At 43.6% G+C, this 13,940-nt stretch overlaps 1 protein-coding gene across 5 annotated transcripts in view; it reads right to left on the reverse strand.

Annotated features, from left to right (window-relative positions):
* Positions 1-8,326: 8,326 nt before the first annotated feature.
* The window catches only part of cyth1a (cytohesin 1a), a 40,799-nt gene continuing 35,185 nt past the window's right edge, over positions 8,327-13,940 (reverse strand). For 3 of the 5 annotated variants that reach the window (XM_031867665.1, XM_031867664.1, XM_031867666.1), the window contains exons 10-13: positions 11,264-11,342; positions 11,107-11,175; positions 10,700-10,854; positions 8,327-10,306 (exon numbers count right to left, since the gene is read on the reverse strand). In XM_031867665.1, the coding sequence (XP_031723525.1) occupies positions 10,228-10,306; positions 10,700-10,854; positions 11,107-11,175; positions 11,264-11,342 (382 nt within the window). In that variant the 3' untranslated portion in view covers positions 8,327-10,227. Of the gene's footprint in view, positions 10,307-10,699; positions 10,855-11,106; positions 11,176-11,263; positions 13,586-13,940 lie in introns of those variants that run through there. The other 2 variants (XM_031867663.1, XR_004213468.1) reach the window with 2 other exon arrangements.

Below are 13,940 nucleotides of genomic sequence, written 5' to 3' on the forward strand. Positions count from 1 at the left end.
TCTCTGTTTCTCTCTGTCTCTCTCTCTCTCTCTCTCTCTCTCTCTCTCTGCCTCTGTTTCTCTCTGTCTCTCTCTGTCTCTCTCTGTCTCTCTCTGTCTCTCTCTCTCTCTGTCTCTGTTTCTCTCTGTCTCTCTCTCTCTGTCTCTCTCTCTCCCTCTAGTATATATATATACATATATATACACACATCTGTGTTACTTAATGTCCTTTGAATTATTATTATTATTATTGTGTTTGAATTATGGGAACCACCACAGAGATGAGAAGCCACAAAATCCAAAATGTCAAAATTGTGTGTTCACAATTCATTCTTCAAAAACATATTCACAAACTCAAACATGTCCTTTTTGTATCAACGTTCACATTCTTTGTGTTGACTGGAAACCCTTTGAAGTACAGTCTTTCCCTGGTATGCGGAGTGACATGAATTGTCCTGAGAACATGTTGTACTTCACGGTCTGCAGAGCTGATAAAATCTGTCTCCACCCTTCACCTGACACGTGTGTTCTTCCCTAAATCCATAAACAGGTACATATAAGTGGAGGATTTAATGGTCGGAAAAGGTGTGTGAAAGCTGGCGATGAAGCTGAACAGGCATAAATAACATGCTTGAGATACTTGGCACATGTCGCATGGAATCTATTTATGGCAGGTCTGTCTTCTGGGAAGAGCTAAAAGCAGAACAGAGAGCCACTAAGCGTACAATCAAATGTAACCTTTCACACTCACAATACTTTCAAGAACGGGTTAGGCTATTCTAGCATGAAGCCTTTTTTTCAACCTAAGTTAATACAATCTGTGTTTTCAATATTTATTCGTATTTTACAACTAATATTTACATCTAATTTCAAATCATTTAGGGAAGTAAAAGTAGCAGCACTATAAGTATTAGACAAAATGTACTTAAAATATCACAAGTACTCATTTTGCAGAATGATCTCTATCAGTTTGTATATTTTTAACAATAATATCATTGTATTATTTGTATTGATGTATGAATATGTAAGCAAAACGTTAATGTTGTATCTGGTCACGGTGGAGCTAATTTTACCTCCTTCATAATATAATGTTTAATATGTTATGAGCAGATAATAATGTGCTGTGTGTACTATCTTACCCTGAAAAGTAAGCAGCTGTCAGGTAAAAGTAAAAAGTATAATGCTTCTCTCTGAAAAGTAGAACTATAAAGCCTCACACTAGAAATATTCAAGTAAATTAGTACCTCAGTATTTGAGTACTTTCCACCACTGTCATTGTGACAATCCTGCTCAGAACAGATGTGGAACTGTTTCAAAGGAGCTTATTACATTGCCAAGAATGCTCTTTGAATAAATTATTTCATTCCTGATTTTATGACATACTTTCTGGCATTGTTTGTCAACGGCCCTGCCAGCAAATGACCAGCAGACTTTTCAACTCCGGGCATCACTCCAATATTTACATATCACCACACTGAGGCCCATTGACGGGGCCAGAGCAAGCTCTGCTCCTATCAAGGTTAACAAGAGGAGGAGGAGGAGGAGGAGGAGGAGGAAGAAGAAAGCATTTGATGTGATCAATTTACGGCATGTTGTCTTTCCTTGGCTTTCATTTTCCTGGCATAAGCTAGAGACATTAAAAGGAACGTCTTGTGCTGTTGTGATATGTTGCAACTGGAAGAGCACATGGGGTGAGTTACCAACATCTCAGCCATGTGACAGTGAACTGACAACTTCCATCTCGGGCTATTATTGAGACCGACACCACAGGACTAACTCCTGAGAGACCTGCGCTGGAATCTCAAAACCCTTTCTTTCCAAATCACATATAGCTGACACAATTGGGGCCAATGACCATTACAACATTTCGTGCTGACTTGTGACAATCGATACAGGAATTGCACACAATGGGACCATGTGATTCAGTTCAATTTAACTGCACTGTCATTGTGTTGAGGAAGAAGATAAAGAAAGAAGTGAATGCCACAAACGTCATTGGTTTCTGGCTTCCAGTGTGTCATTATTTTCCACCATGAGCTGGGTTGTACTAGATGTGGTTGCGAAGCACATGGCACTTCAACATTTACTGGAAAGTTCAGAATATAGTGTGTAAATCGGCTGATCCACAGTGCAACACGTCTCATTCTATCGCTGTCGAAAATGATAGATGATTATTACATTGAGTATGAAACAGTCTTCTTAGTTGTTAAGATGCTCCTGGGTGCAAAGCCGTGTTTACTTTAAGAGGAATAGTTTGACATCTGGGAAAATGTGCTTAAACTCTTTTTTGCCGAGAGTTAGACGATAGCATATATGCCACTCTCATGTGTGTACATAAAATATGTAGCTGGTTTAGCTTAGCTTAGCTTAGACTGGAAACAGGGGAAACGGTTAACCTGGCTCTGTCCAGAGGTAACAAAACCCAACTACTAGCAAATCCACATACTGGTAGGTGGATTTTCTTACCTTTTGACAGAGCTAGGCTATCAGTTTCCCCTGTTTCCAGTCTTTGTGCTAAGCTAAGCTAACTGGCTCCTGGCTGTAGCTTCTTATTTACCATACAGACATGACAGCGGGACAGATCTTCCCATCAAACTCTTGGAAAGAAAGTAAATAATCCTCTTTCCCCACAATGTCAAACTACTCTTTTAATATACGGTATTTTCCAACTTGATATGCAAACAAGAGGGGAAACTAATTAACACCTCGAAAGGAAACCATCATGTCCAAGATTACAATCTGTAACTCTTTCATCCCTGCACTTGCCCGACAGAAATAGGCACGTGAAGTCATACCGCCATGGTGGTACAAGCTGCATCTGGTAAATGCACATCTGCCACGTTCCCCGAAACTGCCAGCGTCCAGATCGTGATCAACATGCCTCCTCAAACATTCGGATTGCATCATGCCAGATAATATGATTGATTAACGCTGCCCGCCTAGCTTGGCTGGCTGGCCACTGCCACCTCCATCCGTTTATCAGTATCAAATGCTTGGAGACAAACGGAGCCAGTGACATAGTCGGGATCTTCAAAATGGACTTTGATTCCCACAAACCCCAGAAATAGCAGGCTGATGTCATTGGGCAGATGGTAATAAATCTGTCTACACTATTATAGCAGGTTGCCAGAGAGATGCTGTTACACTTACACACACACACACACACACACACACGCACACACACCTTGTTTAAATGCACTCAAGCAAGAGTGCACACTGCCAAATAATAGGGCTACTTGAAAATGTATCGAATGCACAGAGCACACGCACTCATGTGCATGCATACAGTATTCATGTGCATCTTGAATAATACGCTGGTTACCCATATATGCATCTACGCTCACGGGCACATGGAAACTCAGAGACACACACACTTCCTCTATAACACAGTAGTAGTAACTTGATCCTGAGCTGTGCCAGTAAGTCGGACATTTCCGGATAGATTTAGTGTGTATGTGCAACGTTCACACATCGGTTTTGTGGTTACTGTCCAGATAAGAGTGCTGACACAGCGGCCTGTGATGTGTGCCCGGCAGAGGACAAGGACATTTCGGAGGATCAGAGGGGATTTACCTGGAAGATGTCCTATAAACCTAGGGGAGCCTGAACTTGAGTTAAACGTATATCCCTCGATGATAAGTAACTTTTTTTCCTTCATACTCCACATTGTCTGAAGGGCCTGACTCAGTCGCAGATGTTTGAGGATACTACCCAGGATGCATCAGTCAAAGGAAAGCTTTGATCCATTCCCTCAATCAGTAAATGCTTCCACATGCTGAATGAATGACGAGCCCTTCAATGACTTTGCACGAACTGTCTTCATGGCAGACACAATGACGTCAGGGAACTATGACTGAAAGCCATTGTTAGCCCATTGTTACTGGCGCAGGTGTGTTTCTGCACGGAGTGAGTTACAGCAGCGCTCTTTCATCTCAGTCATCTGTGTTTGCGATTGCTTCTAATAAAATTGCAGCTGTATTATTGGTCAGTATATTTGCATTTATTCTTCTTTTACAGCTCAAACCTGTTTGTTTCAGCTACAATAAATCCCATTTTGCATTTTAGATGTACAACTCCTACACATTGAGGTTCGTGACCTCTGCAAACAGCAACTCAGTGTGCCCAAGAGGCCTAACAGAGGGAGCCCCTGTCTTCACAGCTTCGCCTACACTGTCAGATATGTATTCTGACTGCAAGCAGCACACAGAGAAGCTCAATGGCACTTTTTACTTTGACTCTGACCCTCAAATGCTGCGGTAAACTGGTCCTGGAACAGAGTTTAGAAAAGAGGACCGAAGGCCTCTCCCACTCCTTCTCTTATCAAGGCATTTCCTTTTGTCCCCTTCTAGTCGGGCACTCCCTGTAGCCAGGAAATTCTTCTGGAGGCACTCTAAACCCCGGCCTCCTTTTCCATCTTTTACTAGAAATCTTGGAAGGAGAGTACAGTCTGTCCCAAGCTTCGACCTGCATGTAAACAAACAATCTGCAGGTTCCAGAAATCGCTCCAGTTTATCAATCTACATCTGCAATGCCTGTAATCCCTCAGCTGCAGAATAATATGCAATCAACACGAGCTAATATACAGGAAGCTCCTTAAGACATGAGATAAATTGTAAAAGTCCCACAGGAAGAAATGTGCCTTTTTTCGCACCACATTGAAAAAGTTTCCCAGAATAAGAGCCACCCACAGTTCAATGAATACGCAGAAAAAAAAATCCCACAATACCATTTTCCCACTGGGACAAACAACCTTTTGTCTTGTTCAGCCAGTTATTCTGCCGCCCTGAATCAGCAAGTTCATGACCAATAATATTGCACACAAGAACAAAAGTTGATTCTTCTTTTCCAGTAAATCTAACTGATGTGATCTCGAGATATAAATTTAAGGTGGCTGAATTATTTCTTATTTATTATCCAAGAATGCCAGTAACTACAGTGTCGAACTGCTGAATCATTTCCAGTACTTTCTATTAGCTACACATGACTGTTTACAACTGAGTCATGGATCCGAGCATGCTTCTGTTTCAACCAGAAGAGTTGTAACAGGATAGAGCCTGTTTGTTTTCATACGTCTTTTATAAGTAAAGGTCCTGCAGGGAAAGTGATATGATATGAGCATTTCATATGAACAGAGATTAGGGATGTTTTAACCACAGGTCTAAAGTTATCCATTCACCAAAAAAATGAACACGCAAACAGCAGCTGCCCCCTTTTTCACCACTTTAACATCCTGAGGTACGATTCAGTGTCATCATTTAAAATAAAGACTAAAGTGAGGCCATAGATCTTTCTTTTCTTTTCTGCTCCAGCTAGTTTTAATTCGATGTTTTTGCAACATTTTGTAAGCGGGCGATTTTTCAAACTTACACAACAGCATGTTTGTGGGAAAATTCTTTGAACCAAATCAGTAAATGATATCTTCCACATCCCAGCAGTATTTTACTCGCTGCACTGAACGCAAGCCCAAGTTTTACTGCTTTTCACTATCAGTGCTTTAACCTCACTCTCAGCTGGCTAAGCTGCCATAATACACTGTACATATGGTGTTTGCGTGGTTATATGAGTGTGCGTGAAGCAGAGAGAGAGAGAGAGAGAGATAGTTGAAGGGGGGAGGGGAGGGCAAGACTTTGTTGTGGTCGTCTTTTTAACTCCCTTTCTCAGAAATCCTTCCCAGAGGATGAATTCAGTGTTCCTCGGCAGTGCAGGAGATTCCTAAAGTGATCTGAGCAGGATTTATTCTTCCAGTAAAGCAACAATGCATCTGTCAGCACAGCAACTGTGTACATGCGCCTTAAACACGCTGATATACAGCACCTCAAAAGAGTTTGAGCTGCACTTGGCTCCAGTCTGTCTGATGAGTAGTGTTTTTCGTATCTGTATAAACATGACAGTAGTGTTAATGGAGATCTAATGGGATGCTGTTTTCTGAATCGGCCTGACAGCTTGATAAGAACAAGCATGACTCACACGATATGCAGCTTCTATCTTTAAAGTGCCGACTTCAAAGCACCACCCGTCTTAAATGAACTTGTAAAATTGTATGCAAAACAAAACCGAGAAACCTGTTGAAGCAAACGTTACGCAGCTGTGAACTGGTTTTGAAAACGTCCACCGTGGCTGTGTTGCATTACCTTTGCGTGTTGGTGTGCACACACCACACGCCAGCCTGTGTGCAACATTCTTTTGCCTGCATGAGCCCCGTACGAGAAAGGGCCCTCCTCATGCCAGCTGAGGTCAGGACTGGACACCGTGGGGTGCACCCTTCTCCCCGCCGCGGTGGGCTGAGAGGCAGGGGGAGGCCTCCAGTGCTTCTGGGAAACAGTCTGGGCCTAATTGGAGCCTCACATGTCTCCACTTACTGCAGGAGACGGAGGATCCCACTGCCTGCGCCTATGAGAGCCGCAGCAGACCCGTGCCTTTTCCCCTTCATCAGCATAACCACACAGTAGTGAATTCACCAAGAAGGCCTGACATGACAGCATGACTGAGCGGTGTGGTCTGGGCTGTCTCAGTGCAGTGTGGTCAGGTAGACTACACTGAGCTTCCCATTATCTTTATTTAAAACAATATTTGACCTTGATGCAACCGAACGTACAGCTTGTTCCAAGAATATCCTCTCCCTGCAGAACATGTACCTTCCTCCTGTTGTTCCCTCTTAACTCATTCTGAGTCAGGACTGATGAAATCTCCCCCCCCACACACACACAACTTTAGAGTGTATCACGTTCTCCTTAGCACGTACGTTAAACTCACAACACAAGACGTAAAAGTACACTGTCTTTTCATGTGCCTGTGTATTCCCGCTGCAGTGAGAAAGACGAGAAGTGAAGAACAGCGCAGATGGTGAAAAACAAAGCGTACCCTGCTGCTGCTGCCGCCTCACCACCACCACACATTCTCGAACTTCTTTTCACTGTTTTTTTTCCCCTCTTGCCGTGGCAATGTGCCTCTCGTTTCCCATCAGTCACGGTCGCCTCCTTGGCCCTGCTCTGTAATTCTCAAAAACGTCGTTGTCATCCCGTTTTACAGCAGCAGTGAAAAATATTGTTTTACTGCAGTTGCACAAATAAAGAGTGCGGTCTATTTCCAATCCGCCAAAACTCGATTTGTTAAATATCTGAATGCGCAGATGCACAGCAAGAATCTTTGGTTTACAAACGCCTTTTTATTATAGCATTTCAATGCACATCTGGAACAAACTGTTTAAGAATTTGTTGCCATATCCCCCCCCCCCCCAAAAAAACACTGCAGACTATGGCCCAGACGAAAATAAACACCTATTCATTTACTCTCGAATTTCGGGCATAATTTGGTTTTGCTGGGAAGAAGGATTTTCTCATCTTTCACAGATCAAAGGGCTTTGAAAGCAATTCTCCGCTCAGATAAACACGCCTCAACTTGAATAAAGTCAGGTATTCATTCACAAGACAGACCCGTTTTACTTTACCACTGTACTAACTACCAGTTCAACATTACCCAGGGGCCTCTGCAACTACAACGCATGTGTCTGTGCAATTAAGCATTAACTGTGAATATTCAATGGTGACTGAAGCCGATTTGTGCAACTACAAAGTGCTTTTACCCCAAACTGCTTTCAATGTCAGTTACACATTTAAGATGCTGAAAAGCTGATTTGTTTGTGTCAGCAAATTTGTGCGGACTGCATGAATGAAAACATCAAGGTAAAATATTTTTCATAAAGTAATTCAATATAACCCGCAATATCTGAGAGAGGCTCAGTAGACACTAACCGTGAATGTGTATTTTCAACTGCATTTCAGTCGGTTTCTTCCATTGAGAAGAAGTCATTTCTATTGATTGCTTTTCCAGGCATCATTTAATATGATACACATTCACTTGTAAATATCGACCTCTCCCTGCTGCCTCGACAGTTGTGTCATAAATACTTTAAAAGCAAGCTTGTGAAAAGATATGAAATGTTGTGAAGCTGTAAATAAAGGCTGGATTGAAACAGAAACAAGAGATTTTTTTTTTTAAAGAGGGTAAATGTGGTTGAAATAATTCAAACTCTGGAAAGTTGTGCATTTTGTCAAAACAGAGCGGGAATGATTCAATTTCAAGTGGAAGTAGTCTTCAGTATTCATGGGCATACAGCATGCTGGCCTCACCTAACCCATAATCTAATTTGTGATTGATTGGACAAGATTCTGCTGTAATTAACAGGCAGCAAGAAAAACAAAACATGTTCAACTTCCTTGTTAGCTGTAGTCGTTAACATTTAGCAGGATGCCTCGACAGTGCTTATCACATACTGCCACCTGCTGGCGTTACTGTACGGATGTAACATGAGCGGACGTGCAGTTGTTTAAAAGACTCTCAGCCAGCGTTGGGACAAAGTTGTCTTTATTTTAGCTTGATTAAATGGCAATGATACAAACCTCAAATCAAACATTGAACAGAATACCAAAAGAAAATGTCACAACTAATAAGAAACAAAATGAGGACAAAATACCCACTATACATTTAAGTATGTACAACTCTGATAAATAAAGCAATACTGTCTAGAATTATGATTGTTTTGCATTCTTCCGTGTTTCTGTAGGATCAGTGCGCTGAGAGGAGCAGAGTGAGGATAGAGACCAGCAGGCACAGATGAGAGACTGTAGACCAGAGTAGAAAAGATGAACAACTCAGGGCTGCGTTTGCAAAAATTGTACCTCAACGCAGTTTTTTTTTTTGATAGTTGCTATCTGACAAAATGACGCATCACTGCCTCGGTGTGACCAACCATCCATCCTGACCTCCATCGTATGGTTGACCACAGTGCGTTCCTCAGACGACTAGTAGTTCTGTATTGTTTCACATCACACTTTGGATCCTGAGACGGGGACAGCCCATTCTTGTCCAGGCATAGCTCCAATGAACCACACCGCTTTAAAGCCTCTACAACAATATGTCATATATTATGTCTTATACATAAAGAACCTGAAGCACACAGTACAACTATCAATGGGGTCGGGCCGACGGCTGGAAATGACATGTGATTTGTTTTACCATTAAATAGGTAACCCTCTACAAAGAAAACTAATTAAAAAGGCAGGAAACCAAATATTAAATGTTTGACCGGGAGAAGAAATCTGTGAATTACGGTCGCTAACCAGCAGCTTTTCTCATCACATTTCATCTCGAGTGCCAGGCACCGTGCAGCAGTGACGACGAAATTAAGTAACAGGAAGCGGTTTTGTGTTTAGAAACAAAATAAGAGAAAATGTATAGGAGGAGAAATTAAAAAAGGGGGCCACTAGTTCTAATTTCCAGACAACCTAAGACCTCAAAAAGAAGCCCAGGGTGATGAACACTCATCCCTTTAAAAAGTACTCTAATCCCCAGGATGCATCTCCAGGACCTTCAGGAAATTAACAGTGAGAGCCAGATCAAACACGAAGACCCCGTCCAGACTAGCAGACACCGCCGTCTGCAGCCGCGTCACATTTACAAAAGCAGTTCAGTCTGGCACACGGCTTTCGTGCCTCACATGGCTGTCGTGTTGTGAACAGAATCCTCGCCAACGCCGACACACGGAAAGTTTCAGAACATCATAACAATCTCCTGAGTGGCAACTTTTTTTTTCAAGTTTTTCTTTTCTTTTTTCTATAAAATAACAAACGTTGGCGAATCAAACCCTCCCTCCCTCCCTCCCACACCCTCCCTCGAGAGACCTTTCATTTTCTACAAAAGCAAACAAACAAGACTTTAAGATGAATTGACATTTAAAGCTGTAAAAATAGACACGTATTACCGTAACGTATTAAAGCACATCAGAAAAGGTCTTTTCTTTTTGAAAAGCGAGGAACATTTTGGTTGAAGTGCCACACTTGGTCAGACCTGCTGAGTTTAAAACGATGGGTGCTACTGGGGAGCGGCATGAGCGTTTGCACAATGTGCACAATGTGTATGGGAATTGTGTTAGTTTTTTTTAAAGCATCTTCAAAGAGGATTTTGCCGAGATACACAGCGAGCTTTCCTTTACGACCTCATAGACAGAGAGCACACGAAGCTGACGGAGAAAGAGAGACGGGAGGTTAAGAAGACGCTTCGGCCACGACTCATCTAGAAACCCCAGCATGCTTCCCATTGTTCTGGCCTGTAGGGGCCCAAAGCCAGTCCTAGTATGTATCCTAGAGAAATCCCCCGGAGAGGTCTGAGGCAGACCTCAGCCTCGGCGTCTGCGGATGCCGGGACCCCCTTCTGCTCTGTCAAGTGCAACATCTGGAGTGCTGAGCAGCTCTAGTGCCTCTTCATGGACGACACCTTCTTCTTCCTGGCTGCCAGCATTTCGTAAAAGGGGTCCCTGCTGATGGCGGCTCTGTGGGAACAGATGCAAAGGACAACGTCAGCGAGCAGAACGGCGCAAGTGTGCAAATTGCTGCACTTATGCGGGACTGTAATGTTAGACGTGGTGCATTTTCATGAAAGTAGGGATCCCTTTTTCAGTTTTTATTGTGATTTATGTGTGAACGTGTGTGATTTAAGTCCAATTAGGTTGTAGAAATAGCATCTGCAATACCAGACAGTATTTTTTTTTTTTTACATACTTAGAAGGAAGTGCTCTGGATAATCTACAACCATGGAAGAGAGATGAAGAGGAGGCACGCTGGGAGAGCTGTGAGGCGAAGATACTTATGTGTAGAGTTAATTACTGCAATTTGAATGTGGAGTTTCCAACCCTTATGCTGAGTGAAGGAGAAAAACCATTTACTTGATGCTGTTCATCCATTCCTCTTTCTCCTCAGCAGTGGGGGCCGAGATGCGGTAGAAGGTGTGGTTGCCCTCCACCACGCGTCCGTCAGCCTCGGTCTTGCACGCTTTTATCACCTGGTCCTTGTTGTCGGGAATGAAAAGCTCGAAGCAGTTCTGCAGAAGTGAAGAGGATGCAGGTTAGAAGTGATGCCAAGACAAGAATAACTGTATTCATCAAAAAGGCAATAAACTATTAGCTCATGAAATCCCTCTTTATGGCACACTGTTCATATACTGCTTCATATAATGTGGTGAGTAAGTTACTGGCTGCTAATATGGTTGTGTGTGTAAATGCAACTGCCCATCAAGCAGTCAATTACTGTGAGTGTAATCCCAGGAGGAACCCATAGAGGGAGCTGTACTCACAGGCTTCTTATCCTCCACCTCCTTGATGCTCAGGTTCTCCAGTGGGATGATTCCTCTGGGCTCTTTGTCCTGGACAAATATTGAAATATGTGAGAGACGGTGTGCAGAGGGCGCAGATGATTCTCTGGGGGGCCTGAGAAAAGTGAGCTGTACTCACTGTGGTGTACTCAAAGTAGTACAGACAGTTGTCTGTGAGGATGAACCACCTCCTCTTCCAGGTTTTAACTCGTCCCCCTGTGGAGCAAACAGCCGGCGTCAGAGAGGCTCAGCAAGAGAAAAGAAAAAGAGAGAGAGAAACGAGCACCGAAGCACCGGGTCGAGCAGCGGACAGGCAGACAGATGTATGGGCAGACAGACAGATGACGGCTCCACAGGACTCCTTTTACCCAGAACATCCCGCTATTCACCCTGATCCACCATCGCACCATGCGCTCGCCATCACCACAGCCGCATAGCCTTTAGAACTACTTATTCAATTCGCCTTGTATGTGTTGAATACATATAGCTACTTTCACACCTACATTTTAATGACCGGTCCAGGCCAAGTTCATAGACGCCATATTAAGGCTAACGCTTGTCAATGTGATGCTATACAATACAGCTGTGTGTGTCTATGAATGTCTGCTCACTTGATCCATGATTCTCTTTCCTTTAGTTGCTGACTCAGAAGGATCGATAGATGGTATACATATCTATGTAGGAGGATTATATACATAGACACATGTATACCTCTCTTCTAGTTACTCTCTTTGGTTTAGTTTAAGCCCTCCAATGACTATAAGAGGGGTGAATGTGGAAAGTAAACAGGATTAAAGTTCTCTTTCAGGCCCAGTGGGGGGGGGGGGCTCTCTGGTTAACTTTGTACCCCGCTGGTCTGTAGCTGACCTCTGACCCCCCTTTGTCACCCATACTTCCTGTGAGGGGAAACCCGATCACAGTAGCAGATGGCCCCTCGCACGCTGGGAAGATGGGATGCCAACCAAATGAAGAGCGGCAAGAAGCCCAGCGCCTGGAGCTATGCTGGGATTCTCTACAGGCATCTCAGACTTGAATTTCCTGTTTTGGCTTCGTTAAGTAACTTCTCGTTCATATAGGAGCAGTGTCCAGTGAGACCATGACACACAGACCTAAGCCTTGTCTAGACTATCCCACCACCAGTGATAGAAAGAAGCTACGTGAAACCCATCTACCGGGATAGAGGAGGCTGTGAGGAGGTTTATATACAGACATGTAGAACACACGTGTATTATCATATAACAGCGGTAGCACTGTATATGATATGCCATCATATCACAAGATGCCATGATAGGTCAAACACTTCAGCCTACGCTTGTTATAATCTACAGACGCCATCGACACACGCTTCACTCGACGGGCAGAGGTGGAGAAGCCCCTCTCGCCATCTCCACCCGTCAGTGTGTTGCAACAGAGAAGCAGACAAACAGAAAACATGAGACGCGATGGCAGAATCACACAGCTGACTGGCTCGAGAGTCGATTGGGTTGTTTTGGAGGTTGTGCGAGCGGTTTCGTGGTCAACGTGTGTTCCCGTCACTCCCAAGAAAAAAAAAAAAAAAAGAGAGAGGGGGGACCTCCTCCCCGTGCAAGAATGTCTGGGACGAGGCGGGACGTCCCAGCGGATTGTTGCAGAGATGTGTGGGACGGTGCTGGGCCGGAGTGGAGCTGAGCGGGAGGGGGGAGGGTCGCCCATGCAAGACGGGACTGTGTGGGAGGCTGGGCAAGTAGAGGTTCAGAGGGAACAAGTCATATCTAGTTGTTGATAGTTTATGAGTCCTTTTTGTAAATGATTTACCTCAACAGGATGAATTATAAACAGATTCTCTTTTTGTTTGTTAAACCAGCCCTGAGTCCCTTTGGGCACACTCCTCTGCCCACGCTTCTCTCCCACAGTCCGGTCCAGCACCACACCGTTACCCTTCAGATCCATTTACAGCATCAGATAAGGAGAGCAGAGCCACGCTGTGGAAAAGGTGCAGTATTCCCTTTCCATGCGACCAGAGAGCAAACAACAAGTAGCCAATCGGTAAATGGGTTCATGATAAATTTGGAGAGTCAAGCAAACAGTCCCTTTGTTGTGTTCTCTGTATGGAAAAATGGTATAATGCAGCTTCCAAAAAAAAAAAAAAAACAAGATCAAAGAGAATGACCACCGCAGCATAGAGAGGAAAAAAAAGGTCAAACTGCTCAGTGGAGCGGTCACAAAGCGTCGGCTCCCCCGAGCCCACAGAGATAAAAGAGAGTGGACGAACCACCAGCTCAATGACAGACTGAACAGACAAACATCTGGAGTTCAAATGAGTCAATGGAGAGACGCAAAATAAAAAAAAATCTACAGACAAAACAACCTGCGTGAACGTATAAAAAAAATGAGGAAGAGAACAAAAGCATGGCGGACCACCAAAAGCACCCGAGAGCTGAGAGATGGACTAGCGTTTGGGAAGAGCAGGTGTACATACCTCCTGAGGAAAGACAACAGCCAAAATCATGGGAACAAACAAACGAAGAGGAAAAGAAAACAAAAAAAATTAAAATTAAATGATAATTATTGCACCACAGTCCTGTTAATCTGGTTCCAGGGAGGCTTTGATGCACTGCTTTACAGCTTTCATTTTCTGGATTTTTGCAATGAGGGTGAACAGGTTTTCCACCTGCTGTTATTACACCAGCCCACATGGGGGAGTTCTACTCATTGTCACTGTAAAGCACTACATGAAATATCGCCTCCACTTCAGTCCATTTCTGTTGCATCCAGTAATTTACCTTCCACCCTGATTGTGTTACTCAAATCTGCCAACGTGGAGTCATTGGAGAGAG

This window comes from Anarrhichthys ocellatus, unplaced genomic scaffold (genome assembly GCF_004355925.1).
Source record: "Anarrhichthys ocellatus isolate YVR2014 unplaced genomic scaffold, GSC_Weel_1.0 scaffold40, whole genome shotgun sequence".
Classification (NCBI taxonomy): Eukaryota; Metazoa; Chordata; class Actinopteri; order Perciformes; family Anarhichadidae; genus Anarrhichthys; species Anarrhichthys ocellatus.